Here is a 13,552-nt window from a genome sequence, read left to right as displayed (position 1 = left end):
TAAAGAGATGCATGTGACCCTCACATAAAAAAAAAGTTTCCATTAACTGGCACTGGCACTGTTTTATCCCACGAGTTTCTTTTAATGTAATAATTTTGTTTGCCTAATTAAATAGCAATTTCCGAAAATTGCTTTGACAACTAGTAGAATATTGAAAAAATAATGTAAATCAATATTTTGTGAAGTGCTGAAGTTATATTATGCATTGGGAATGGACCATTATTCTATGAAGCCAAACAACTGAATTTTGATGCCCACCTGAAGGTTCAACATTGGCCAAGAATGTCCTAGGAGAAGTTGTACATCGGCTGACTTGGTTTATGCCATGATATCAACAGTTTCTCTGCCCACAAGGAGCCTGGCAAACAAGTAATTTAAACTTAGGTTTTCAAGAAAAAAACGCACCCAGATGTTTTAATTCCTTGTTTCATAGCTGAAGCTTAGAATTCCACCTCCCTTTAACTGTATAAATCCCCTCCTTTTGACCTTTCAAAACTGGGCTAACTGTGTTAATTTTCAGTTGCTACTTTCTCGCTCCCTCTGTTGGAAATTGGATTCCTGTTGGCTGTGGTATACACCTATACCAGTCTGGAAACTCCACTCTAATCGGGGTAAGCTAGATACAACCTAAAAGATAACCTGTGCTCACCTTCTGGTAGCTTGGCACAGAGCAGTCCGACTTATCTAAAAAGGCAATGTGTAAAGTATTTCTGCAACACGCACACACACACACACACCCACACACACACACACACACACACACAGAGTAACACAATGAACACTCCACAAAAAGACTCCACACAGGTTTAGAAAAACAGAGAATGTTTATCTGAACAAAATGAGGCAAAAAATCCAATCAGAATCAGTTGAGATATGAATTTCTAAAGATTAAAAGCAAATACAGTGCTTAGAAGGCAGGCTGACCGTGATGGAGTGCCCATCCAGGACCCAAGCAGGTCCTGCCATGGCCAGATTGAGAACCCAAAGCAGCCCTGAACATTTTGTTGTACCAGCCACTCTGTGGGAGAGGGGGTTGGCGGGGTAAAAGAGTGAAGCACTGATGCTTTTGTTACTAGGACCAAAATTGCTGCCCCACTGCAAAACTGTCCCCTAGTAACAAAACTGACCCCCACCACTGTAAAACCAGCCCTCACCCTTCCAGCCTCCTTGAGAAACGCCTGATGTCCGCTACAGCGAGTCTGGCCCTGGGTCCCACTAAGAAATTACCTTTAATGGGACAAAGCGTCAATGCTGAGGGCACAATCTTTTCCATTCATTTAGGTCATCAATGCGCTTTGTTTCTGTGAAGCCAATGCGTTGTCGAAAAGCCAAGTAGAACCGCTGTCGTCGAACAGCCTGTGTCGGTGTTGAAGGGCAATGCATCAACACCGATCAGCACGAAGATGACGATGCATTTGTTTTGTAGCAAAACCCTGCAGAACCCACTCCTGATGCCCAGAACTTGGAGAGGGCACCTTAGGCAAGGGTAGGACTCACAGAAGGCAGAGTCCAGCGAACCAGCAGAATTGTATTAAGCCTTTTGAGTCCCTGAGACTTCAGAGAACATGAGGCAAGCCAACAAGGCTTTGGAGATTACTTGGAGGTAAAGCAGAGTCCATCTCTCCTTCAGCAGAGTAGGGGAGCAGCAGACAGCAGCAGGGCAACAAGTAGTACAAGCAGTCCTTTCAGAATAGCAGTCCAGTTGAGTCCTTTAAGCAGCACAGTAGTCCTTCTGACAGAGTTCGGTTCAAGATCCATTGATTTTTGGGGTCCGAGACAAAGAACATATACCCAAAAGTGCCTTCGATGTAGAGGGTTACTTCAAAGCAGTTACATCAAGTGCGCAAGGATCCCTTTCAAATCAGCCCTGTCTGCAAGGCTATCTGTGGGGGGGTAATTCAGTGATTTGTGTGTGGTCAGGACATACTTATTAAAGTGTAAGTGTCAGCCCGTCTCATTATTCCCTGCCCAGGAAGACCCATCAGAATGCAGATGAGTGCTCAGAATGCAGATGAGCCTTACCTTCCTGTGTTTGTGGCTGTCTAGAGGAAATGCGGAAAGTGCAGCTGTCACCCAGCCCAGACATGTTTTGGTGACAGGCTGCAAAGAAAAACAGAGTTATAAGCACAGATAAATGGCCACTTTCTAAAAGGGGTATTTTTTAAAACAGTAATGTCAAATACAACTTCACCAGTAAGGAGGATTTGTCATTACCATTCCAAACATATGAAACATGAAAAAGCTATTCTTCTCTGGTCAGGAATTACAGCTTAAAAGTGAATTAAGGAATTCCCAACATTAGCCTATTAGAGGAGTAGAGCTCACAGTAGTGAAAAATGAAATCGGGTGTTTGTCACTAACAGGACATGAAAAACATACTGGTACATGTCCTACCTTTCATTTACAGAGCACCCTGCCCTTAGGGGTATCTATTCTCCACTTTAGGGGTGATGTAAGTGTAAATAAAGGGGAGTTTCAAGCTTGGCAAGTTGTTTTAAATACCAAGTTGAAGTGTAAGTAAACTGCAAACCCAGTCAGTGCATTGGCAGACCTCAGACAGGTTCGAAAGGCTACTTTTGTGGGTGGCACAATCAGTGGTGCAGGCTCACTAGTGGCATTTAATTCACATGCTATGGGTATGTGGTATACCACCTTACAAGAGACTTACAAGTAAATCAAATATGCCAAAAGGCTGTAAACCAATCATAAAATGTTTAGAGAGTTGAGCACATGCACTTTAGCACTGGGCAGCAGTGGTAAAGTGCCCGGAGTCCTAAAGTCAACAAAAATAAGGTCCGTAAAAGAGGAGGAGGAGGGCTAAAACTTTGAAGTGACTCTTCAGAGAGGGGATATTTTCCAACACCCCCTCTCTTTCTTAGCTACTCCTCTGAGGTCCGTAATCCCCTTGTCCACCTCAATATCACATCAGCTGCGATGATTAGCCTTAATGACACAAATGTATTTTGGAAGATAATGCTTGCTACACCTCATTTGGTCTATCCTTTTATTTGGGTGCCAAGAGAGTTCTCTGTTTTGAGCTATTCACAGAATGCGCGTGAGAAAACTATATTACACTTGCTACCTCACAATACTCTGCTTGATAAATGCACTGACTACACGAGCACTCGCCTGGTGAGACCCTGCTGTTTATCTCCATGAGATATCAATGCAATTTTTCACGTTCAGATTGTAAACTCATGTTCCACTATACCCGTTCCTCTCATTATCTTTGTTAAATTGGGCGACTACTCAATATCCGGTTGAAGCCCCAATGTACAATATATATGTCCTATTACTTACTGATTTACTACACAAAGCTCTGTCTCTCCTGGCCTTGAGTGTGCTATACCAGCTGCAAAGTATAGAAATAAAGATGATGGATGTTTGACGACTGTGCTGTTCTAGACTTACTTAAAACAGAGGTCAAACTCGCTATTTCCTCTTCAAAGCAGGCACGTTTTTCCCATTAATACAATTCAAAATAAACATTAGAATATTAAATGTTAATGCCAATAGTGATTTGCAAGAGCCACTCCTATTTACTGAGTTTTAGTTACTGAAGTATGCAAGCATGTATGTGTTTATGATCATGACAGCGTGTTTATGTCAGTAACATGTTCTCACTTCTTTTTTTATATATATTATAGGCACGGACGAGGGAGGCTTTCGTCCAGGATCGCTATGGGAAGTTCAACCTGAGCGACCCCTTTCTGGCTCTCCAGCGAGACTATGAGGCAGGTGGTGAAAAACAGAAAAGACCCATCTGTACCAACCCCATCTCAATCTTGGAAATAGTCATGGCTCACTGTAGGAAGATGCAGGAGAGAATGTCTTTACAATTGGCTGCTGCTGAACGAAGGCAAAGAAAGGTACTGAATGCGAAAGTCACATAATTATTTGTTTTGATTGCTTTACATGAAACAATAACCTTAATTAGCATCTTTTTCTGTTCTCTAGATAAATCTATTTATCAAATTGGTAACATTTCGATGTTAGAAGTTTTTTCTTTTGTGGGCATCCCACTGCTAATAAGTCATGACGTTTGATGTCATTCTCTTTGTTGTGGAAATCTGAATATTGTTTACAGAGCTTCTTTAAGTTTTCCGCACGTTTACCCCCAGTAGGTTTTGCGGATTTGATTGGACGAAAATTGTGGGTTCTACTGTTTTTACAACAAACTCTGGAGTTCTAGTCTATTTGAAAACATCTATTTGTGCAGGAATAGGTGGATGCAAGATGATACAGAATCGTATAGATCTAGAGTTATAAATTACACATGGTACCACTTACATTTTGCATTTTTACCCATGGCCGGCTTTAGAGCTGGTGGTGCCCTGTGCGACAATGTTTGTTGGCGCCCCCCAATAACCCCCTCCACCATGTATTCTCTCACCACCACCCTTTAACAGTGCCCAAGACTCCATAACCACTCTCTCTCTCTGATGCATATATAGCGCCACTCATACCAGTGTAGGGTGTCAGAGCACTTTGCATCACAAACACTACACATAGACAATCAATCATATGTGTAACTTAGCGTATAGGAAATGTTACTTAAGACACAGGACTACAAGGTGTAGGAATCGCATGTTATCAATACTGGTAGACAGTATAGTTTAATAGTGCTTGGTCTAGAGAAGCACAAACTCAGAATTCAAAAAGGAACACCGTAATTGGATGTTCTCTTTAATAAAGAGAATAGATTTCTGTCCCAATTAATTCTTTTTGCAACATTAATCTTTGCTCACATCTATGCTTTTCAGCGTGCAGACATTTCTTTGATAAAAGTTAATAGTTCAGTACAGTTACAAAGTGCATAGAATGTAAATAGGTCAATAGGTTACTGCTGTTAAAAGAGACATCCTTTTGTTACTTGCAACGTATAAGTTCAAATCCTACGTTTGAATTTTAACTTATAAATTGCAAGTAACAAAATGATGTCTCTTTTAAAAGCAGTGACCCACTGATCTATTTACATTCTATGCACTTTGTAATCTGCTCGGCGCTTCGGCAACAGTTGTATTAACCCTCTGCACTACTTCATAGTGAGTCAAAACTGTAATTAAACACAACTCTGTTCTCTCTTCAGGAGGAACATTCATCACAGGATTTATCCTGACATTTTTTTGTTGCCCGGAAATTGCTGGAGAAAGCGGCAGTAGGTACTTTAAAATAATAATAAACTTGCAAACATGGTGCCCCCCCCCCCTCCAGAAGCCAGCACCCAGTGCGGTGGCACCGCCCTAGAGCCAGCCCTGTTTTTACCTTTGTGGTAGGTATAGGGACATCAAGCAGCTGTCCAGAATCATCCACTTTTCAGTCATTTGCCGAAGAAAACTAGATTAGACCCAGATCACCAGTTTCCAAAGTTGGCCCTTTGACCTAGAGTCAGAAGATTCGCTCCAGTGGCTTATATCTTCTCCTTGCAGATTATCAATCCACTACAGTCACACAAATGCTGCTTTTTGGTATCTCTCCTTCTTGTTCTACTTCTCACCACAGCCTCTGATCCACGGTTAGTTGGGAAGTAAGTCTCTGGATTGTCAGATTTTTGAGAGTACTTTGGTTATCGGCATCCATCAGTACATTTATTTTTTTCCCCAAAGATCCGTTAGTATTCTTCATTTTGTAGATGACAACGTCATCAAAATAATTGACTTCAAAGGGAGTTGTGTATTGAAATGCAGTTTTGAATCCCAGCCAAGCAGCTCTTCTGCTGAGTGCTTAATAAATTTGCACGTCTCATGTTAAATAGCACCACATATGCACTCCTCCCACCCTTCATTTTATTTATTCAAACATATTAAGTAGTGCTAAATATGCCTCAAGTGTCTGCTGAAGAGTTTAAAGCACACACAAGACTGATCACATTTATTATAATATCATTTGCAGCAGATTCACCAGTACGATGGTATTACACTCTATATTTCTTTTTATAAAATGGGAATGTTTCAAATGCCTCCTTAAAAGTTGGAAATTGGGAAGTTTCTTAAATCCCTGATCAGTGCATCGCCTAGGAAAATGTAAGTGAACAAACTGGGGGGTGTAGGGAAGAAGAATGCATGAGACAGAGATGTGTGGATGAAACAACATACTGTTAGTCGAAAATAGGTAAATTTGATTGTTAGTTTAGGACTTAAACACCCAAACATCAGACTTTAAAGCAAATGCTTGCAAGACTTCTTTGTTTCTTTCCAGCTATCTCCTCAAGAACTATATCCTCATTATTTGCATATACCTTAAATGGAAGGCTGCAATCAGTATTAAGCATTGGCAAAGCCAATAAGTGTCGCTTTTGTGAGCTATTGCCTTTGACAGTGGTTTTTTAGCCATGCTGCACAACATCCATGATGCTGTGTGGCGTGGCTAAAATAAAAAAAAGCCTTTGGATATTGGCTAACTTAAGGGGCACAATAATAAATGGTTCGTTGTGAAACTGAGTATTACTGTATATGTGTGAGAGAATAAAGCAGGGAGGAAGGAAGTGAATATGATTAGAAGAGGGAGAATAAAGTAGAAAAGGAGAGAGAGGAAGGGGACAGAGAAAGAGAAGATCATCGACAGGAGAGGGGAAAAAGAGAAAGGTGGGATTGAAACGGAAACGAGACACATAAATTAGAAAGAAAACAAGAGGGCAAATCAGAGAGAAAGATCAGGAAGAAAAAAGAAATGGGAGATTGGACAGTGTGAGAGTGAGAGAAAAGTGAAATTAAGAGTGGTATGCAGAAAGAAAGCTAGGGTGAGATTAGAGCAAAAATGGGGGCGAAAGACAGAGTATGAGTAATAGAGAGAAGAAGCATAAGGGGATAGAAACGTAAACAGATAAACGTGTCTTATTGAGCAGCACTGTACTCAAAGTTTCATCTATTTAACACAATGGAAACTTGAATATGTGTATTAGGTATATATTCATCATAATACAGAAACTTAAGTTGGAAATACATCAAACTGCATAAACGTGGGTCACACATAGACTTTGTGCTGACTTCTGTTTCCTTTCGGGCACGCTTTAACTAAGAGAGAATCCTTCGGTGACTAAGGGGGTGTTAAAGATCTTGTGGGAAACCTTTGGGGATCTTCGATGGCACAGAAAACTTACTGAGATGACCCCCACGATCGGTAGGGACGAAACTTAAGGACTCTTAAGAGTATCTGGGTTTGGGATTTGAAAGATCTATCTCTGCTGTTGGACATGTTGCAGGGGACCCGGATGGTAATGTCCAATTGACTGCAGTCAACTTGCTCTTGCACAAACACCTCAATTTTGCTACCTTCGGTTGCACCATTCTTTGCATCCACATATTGCACATTTGTCTGACGTTCCCGAGTTTAACTCCTTAGAATCCCGGCTACAGGTGGGCAAAATAGGAAGGAAACAAATTTCCATGATCAACTCGTAGATGCCTCTCCCAACACTTTTGATCTCCTCTGAGCTGCATGGGATAAGGATATTGGGGGCTTGTCCGACTAGGAATGGCATGCCACTAGAATGGCCCCCAGCGTAGTAGCCATTACCATACAAGTTAGGTTAATTATGGCATGGAGTTTATATTATTCGACTTAAAGTCAGTCACTTTGGAACATTCCCCTCCACTGACTACTTTAAATGTGGTGCTGGCATAGGGTTTATTTCGTACTCTCTGGTCATGCCCTGAACTTAGTTACTTCTGGTTTGGGGTCCTGGACACGATGAGTGAGGTGCTAGAATGTTCCCTGGTATCGTAACCTAAATAACCCTACTTCATATCACTGAAGATCTCCAATCCAACAGATACAAGGAGGCCTTCCTTCACCTGGTTCTATTGGTGGCTGAGACGAAATTGCAAGGGGTGCGGGAGTGCGCTAAGCCCATTACTGGAGAGATGGACCAAAGGGTTCCATCACTGCATGACTCTGAAACTGCCTATCTATGAAATTAGAGACAGCCTGAACAAACATGCCAACATTCGGACTGATGGGTGGGAATACAGAGGAATTGTTCTGGGTAGTGTGATGTGGACTGTAGAAATTGGGGTGGTGGGGGGATATTCCTCTTTGACAATATTGCTGGATAATAAATGTGGTGGGTGGCAATTTCTAATTTCTATTTTGATTACTGTAATATTAAAAAGTTGCGTGCAAGGCAAAAGGCTGGGCATTCACTTTTGGGAATATTTTGTATGGTATATACCATATGAGAATTCAATAAAATTGCAACATTAACGAGCATTAAAAATGCAATAGGTCTCAACTTTTATTAAGTTAAAGCCATTTGCTTTGCTATACAATACCATTAGCAAGAAGCAAATGGCTTTAACTTAATTAAAGGTGAGACCTATTGCTTGTTAGCTTATCTTGTGCTCTTCCATTTAGCTTTTTGGAATCTGTCAGAAAGGCCAATGCGCTCTTGTACAAAATCGGGCTTCAAGCGTGGCACTCTGGCCCCGGCAATTAACACTCGTGCTCGGGGAGAGTGACTGCAGCGGGAGCGAGAGTCTGGAGAGGATGTCGATGAAGATGACGTTGTGGAGGAAGATGGTTACCGGTGCAGTGCGCGGCCTCTGTGTGAAGCAGCTGTAGGTGGCTGCCAGGTTCCCAGCGAGGCTCAGGATGCAGACAATCCCATAGACGGCCGGTAGGAGGCGGTACTGGAATTTGGCACCAGCAATGCACAGCTTTGGGGACACCAGTCCAGTGTCATTGTAACGTTGCTCGCCCAGTGAGAAATGTTTAGGGCACTGCTCCCCATGTACCACCAAGACTCTGTCGAGAGAGTCACTGTGCTCTCCATGCTTCCAGCAACAAAGTGAACAGCAGTTCTAATGAAAAGAGGAATTTGGTGTCTGCAGGGTTTTACCGGGGAGGGGGGTTAACAGGATGAGTCAGGGTCTTTTGACAAACACGAAAAGTCATGGGAAATTTCATAACCGAGGCAAACTGAGATGCTTCCTTGAAGCATAGCAAGCTGAAATGAAAGTGTGAACATTTGAGTCATCATAAGATGCACACATTGAGGAAATATTCAGATTGTTATCTCAATCTTGGGCAAAACTAAATGAAGAACAAGCGAAAGCGCGAGGCAAACTGAGCTGAGGGGAGGAGCGAAGAGAAGACGAGCGAAGAGAAGACAAGCTGTCACGGGACCTGAGAAAGAAGTAGTGCGCCTTCTCACGCTGCAAGTAAAGCATCCAGTCCCCGCGTGCACATCTTCCTGTCCGCATGCACATCTGGAATCCATATTGATTCCAAAAGGCGCTCGCATGGCGAGAGCAACGAATGCGTGCTGCCAACACCAGGCGAGACCTAAAATTGGAGCAAGAAAGAGGGGCTAATGTCTGTAGATTCCTTACTTTCCATCTGTGACTGCTGTGATTCCTGCTTTTTCATCGATCCCTTCCTTCAGTGGTGCCCGAGTACTTTCACAGCCACATTAACAGTAGGGCTTTCCCGCCCCATAAAGTCACTGCATGCCTATCTCCCACCACAAAGCAATAGAGAAGCCATTTCACCAGAAATCAAGGTGAGGGTTCCTCTCATCATGTGCCAATTGACAGCACAGCAATTGCCGTATATTTCATTTTTATTTGGCTGGGGCTGGGATGCATAAACTGAGAGGGCAACATGGACAGCCAGGCGCTGGCACTTCCCTGACCACCGGCCTATGTAATTGATAAAAATCATAAATCAGATGGGTTGTATCACAGGAGGGTGAAAAGACATTTGGGGGATGGGGTAAGCAACAACACAGAGGCAGCCTATGTGACCGTGTGGTCAAATATAAAATATACTCTGCTAAAAACTCAGTTCTACGATTTTATGTATATGTGGAAGTCAAACACAAATATTAAACTGTGCATAAAGTTCCAGGCAGTGAGGTTTACACCAACTTCTTTCTAAGTGCAAGACTAGCTTGACTTCTATCTATTGGTATGTGTGTGTGTGTAGGGCAGCAGGGGAAAGCCATGTCTAATAAAAATGAATCGTGCTGCCTTTGGTTTTTGAAGTCGAGCAGTTCAGGTGCATCTACATAAAAACAAAATGATGAACAGTGAAACACGAGTTTTTCATCAGGGTGTGTGTATTCATGTTGAGTTCACCTCATGTCCAATAAGCACTGGCAAAGCCAATAACTCACCTCCCTGAGTGTCCTACTGTCTTTATCAATGTTTTTAGCCATATTGTACAGCAGTGTGGAGGACAATGATCAAAAAAATGTGTTATGTCATAGTTATAGTACTTTGTTTTGTTTTTTTGCTTTCAGCAATTTGACTTTGTACAGGCAGCAGGTTCAAGTAGGCAAGTGTCTCAAATAGCTAGGCGAAAGGACATTTCTAAGTGTAATTTAGCAATGGAATTTCATACAGAGGTGTTGTGTAATACCTTTCTCCTTAAAGATATGCCTGCTAAGAACACTTAGCACTTTATATATTTCATAACCATGAGATGCAACAAACCTACATTCATGTTTTCTTGTGATGTGTTCCCAGGTTTTACTTCAGTGTGGTTGCTCTATGAATTCTTTTAATCTTGCTTTTTACTTCCACAATATCCTTATTATCATATCATCTTGAAATGAACCTCTTCACTTGTCACATTCTAGGTGAAAATCCAGACTTCATTTTTTTCTGATTTAAATCATTTCCCCATAAGGTATAGATTTGATTTGAAATCTAAGGTGTGCATTAAATTCTAGATGAGTACATTTCAACATCCGAAAATGCAATTCTATTTTATCATATGACATAGTAAGCTGTATATTATAGTTATTGTTCAAGTCAGCACCTACATATATCAATAGCACATCCTTATTTATATCCCCTAATAGAAGATCATATCCAAGAGTTCTTAATGGACCCATGAATTGATCTTCAAAGAAGCAGTGATTAGCAATTAAACCAAACTGGGTTTCTGGTTGGCAAAGGGTTGCACCCTGACCAAGCAGGAATCACAATCCTAGTCAGGGTAAGCTAGATAAACACAAAGATAGCCTGTGCTCACCCTCGAGTAGCTTGGCACAGAAGAGTTAGGCCTATCTATAGTGGCAATGCGTAAAGTATTTGTGCAACACACAAACACAATGAAAACACCACAATAATACTCCACACATGTTTAGTAAAAGTCGACCATTTTATAAATAGATCAAGGCCAAAACAACAAAAATCCAATGAGCAGGAGTCGGTGTGAATTTTCGAATATTAAAAAGAGTTTTGGTGCTCTGAAGCCACGAGCACTAATGGGCATAATCTAGTCGCACTAGATTGTGAAAAAGTCAATAGTTCATGCCAACTACGATAGGGCACAGGCTGTCAACAGCGAGATGTGGTAACATCGAAGACTGGATCGAACAGTGCGTCTTTGTTGATTACACAGTGGATCATGCATTGATTTTCTTTACACAGTGATGGCAATGCTTTGGTTCCGAAGATAAAGCACCGAGCTGAGATGCGTTGTTTCCGAAGTGCGATGTGCTAGGTTTCTCCACATAGTCGAGGGTATATGTCGATCTCTCAACACTTCAGCAGCGGCAATGCGCGGTTCCCATCTGTCGGGCTCTCAAGGCTATGCATTGGTTCTGAGAGCCATGCACACATTCTACTCCCACAACCGGGTTCTGCACACTGCTTAATTAAGAGTTTATGGCCTGAACGATAAAAGATGGAAAAGTAATCATCCATATTAGACATTTGAAGTCAACATGAAAAGAACAACAAGACTATCCATAAAGGACAGTGACTCTAGATGGCCTCTAATGAAGTGACTTGCATAAAAACAAATGGAAAAGGAGGAGATTGTTCTTGCTAATTTAATGTGAACACCCTACATGAAAACTGTATCCCCATTTTGATAATTGCACAGTTTTAGTTTAAGTTGGTGTTTTGCATACCAAAATTATTTTAAAAAATAATGCACAGACTGTACGTTTAAGAATAGGTTTGCAGTTGCACTACAATATCACTCTCCACAGAACTTTGATTTCTAAAGGCAGGAAGATGGAATCGAAAACAGAGAATCAGGGCACAGATATTTTTCTGCATTTTAACTCCTGGCTGAGCGCATTGATTTCGTTCTGCCGTGTAACAGTAGAAAATGAATCGATTCCTGAATCCAGTCCAGAATGTTGAAACTGTTTTTCCTATTGGAGAAAGATCTTGGTGCAGGGGGTGGTAAGTGTACATGTAGTATATTTATAAACTCAGAGTAAACAGCAAGGATTTGTAAAGGATATAAAGACGCATGTCCTGCCAGACAACAAGGTCATACTAAATAAAGTAAATAAAGCATTACAAGCAGCTGTGGGACCGTCATTGAGCTTCACAGCACTCGTCAGTAATCCCCAATAAAAACACAGGGTAGCCAGCAGCTTAACTAGGAGTGTGGCAGAGAGATGACCATTGAATGAGTGAACAAGAGTGGCAAGGCAGCAGGATCTCTAGTTCATGGCTAGCATGCTGGTCTGTTCGTGGCAAGTGCCTACCAGCCTTGTGCTCTGAGATGGCCGATAGCCAGGCAGATAGGGTGTTAGGACGGTACGCTGAAAGATCTGTAGTTTGGACAGTACTCGCGTTCTTCTACAGATATCAACAACACAAACAACTGTGAATGTTTAAAACATACATGTGGTAGGTAAATTGTATCATCATCGGAGTATAAATAAATAAAGGAGGGCAGGTATGTGACCTAAGTGTTGACACGAATGCATCAACACACCATATCCCGTCCAGACTTTTTATCTTTGAATTTTGGGACCCTGAGTCCTGTTTTATAATGGAATAACCAAGACTGCATTCCCAGAGTTCAACGAACAAGCATTAGAATAGCAAATAGATCTCGCCTTTGGGGCCTTTTAAGGGTTTTGCCATAGCTATTGGCTTTGCCAATGTGTTTAAACTATGTTGTAGAGCAGTGTGGCTGCTGTGCGGCATGTTAAAAAGTTATAATAAAGTGTTATAAGCCTTTTTATTACCTTAAATATAAACAATATGTACAAACGAACAACCCTATTATAGAAAATGAACATATACAATGTCTTCCAGTTATCCTGGTGCTGAGGTAATGCTGTGATGATGCTGAGTTATACTGACATGGTGCTGAGGTGGTGGTGTGCTTGTGTGGAGGTGGTGCTCAGTGTTCCAGGGCTGGTGCTGAGTGATGCTGAGTTGGTGCTGTGCTGCTACTGTACTTATTCTGGAGTGATGCTGCATTGGTGCTGAGTTGGTGCTGCGCTGATGCTGTGATGGGGCTGTGCTGGTGCTGATGCGGAGGTGGTGCTGTGCTGAAACGGAGGTGTTGCTGTGGTGGTGTTGAGTAATGCTGAGGAGATTCTATGCTAGTGCAGATGTGGTGCTGAGTGATGCTATGGCGGCGCTGAGTGATGCTGTGCTGGTGCTATTCTGACGCAGAGGTGGTAATGCTGCACCGATACCAAGGTAGTGCTGCACTCGTAGTGAGGTGGTGCTGTGCTGGTGCTGAGGTGGTGCAGCACTGGTGCTCAGATCATGCTGAGTTAAATTGAAGTAGTGCTAAAGTGTTGGTGTGCTTGTGCAGAGGTGGTGCTGAGTGATACTGACGTGTT

General features: G+C 42.0%; 1 protein-coding gene across 1 annotated transcript in view; it reads left to right on the top strand.

Moving 5' to 3' along the window:
- CTTNBP2 (cortactin binding protein 2) overlaps positions 1-13,552 on the top strand; it is a 670,231-nt gene that overhangs the window by 243,662 nt on the left and 413,017 nt on the right. Inside the window, exon 3 of the mRNA XM_086919417.1 lies at positions 3,648-3,869. Within this exon, the coding sequence (XP_086775543.1) occupies positions 3,648-3,869 (222 nt within the window). The remainder of the gene's footprint in view (positions 1-3,647; positions 3,870-13,552) is intronic.

The sequence above is a fragment of the Lissotriton vulgaris genome, chromosome 1_1 (assembly GCF_964263255.1).
Source record: "Lissotriton vulgaris chromosome 1_1, aLisVul1.2, whole genome shotgun sequence".
In the NCBI taxonomy this organism is placed as follows: domain Eukaryota; kingdom Metazoa; phylum Chordata; class Amphibia; order Caudata; family Salamandridae; genus Lissotriton; species Lissotriton vulgaris.
This window is presented reverse-complemented; position numbering and strand designations above follow the sequence as displayed.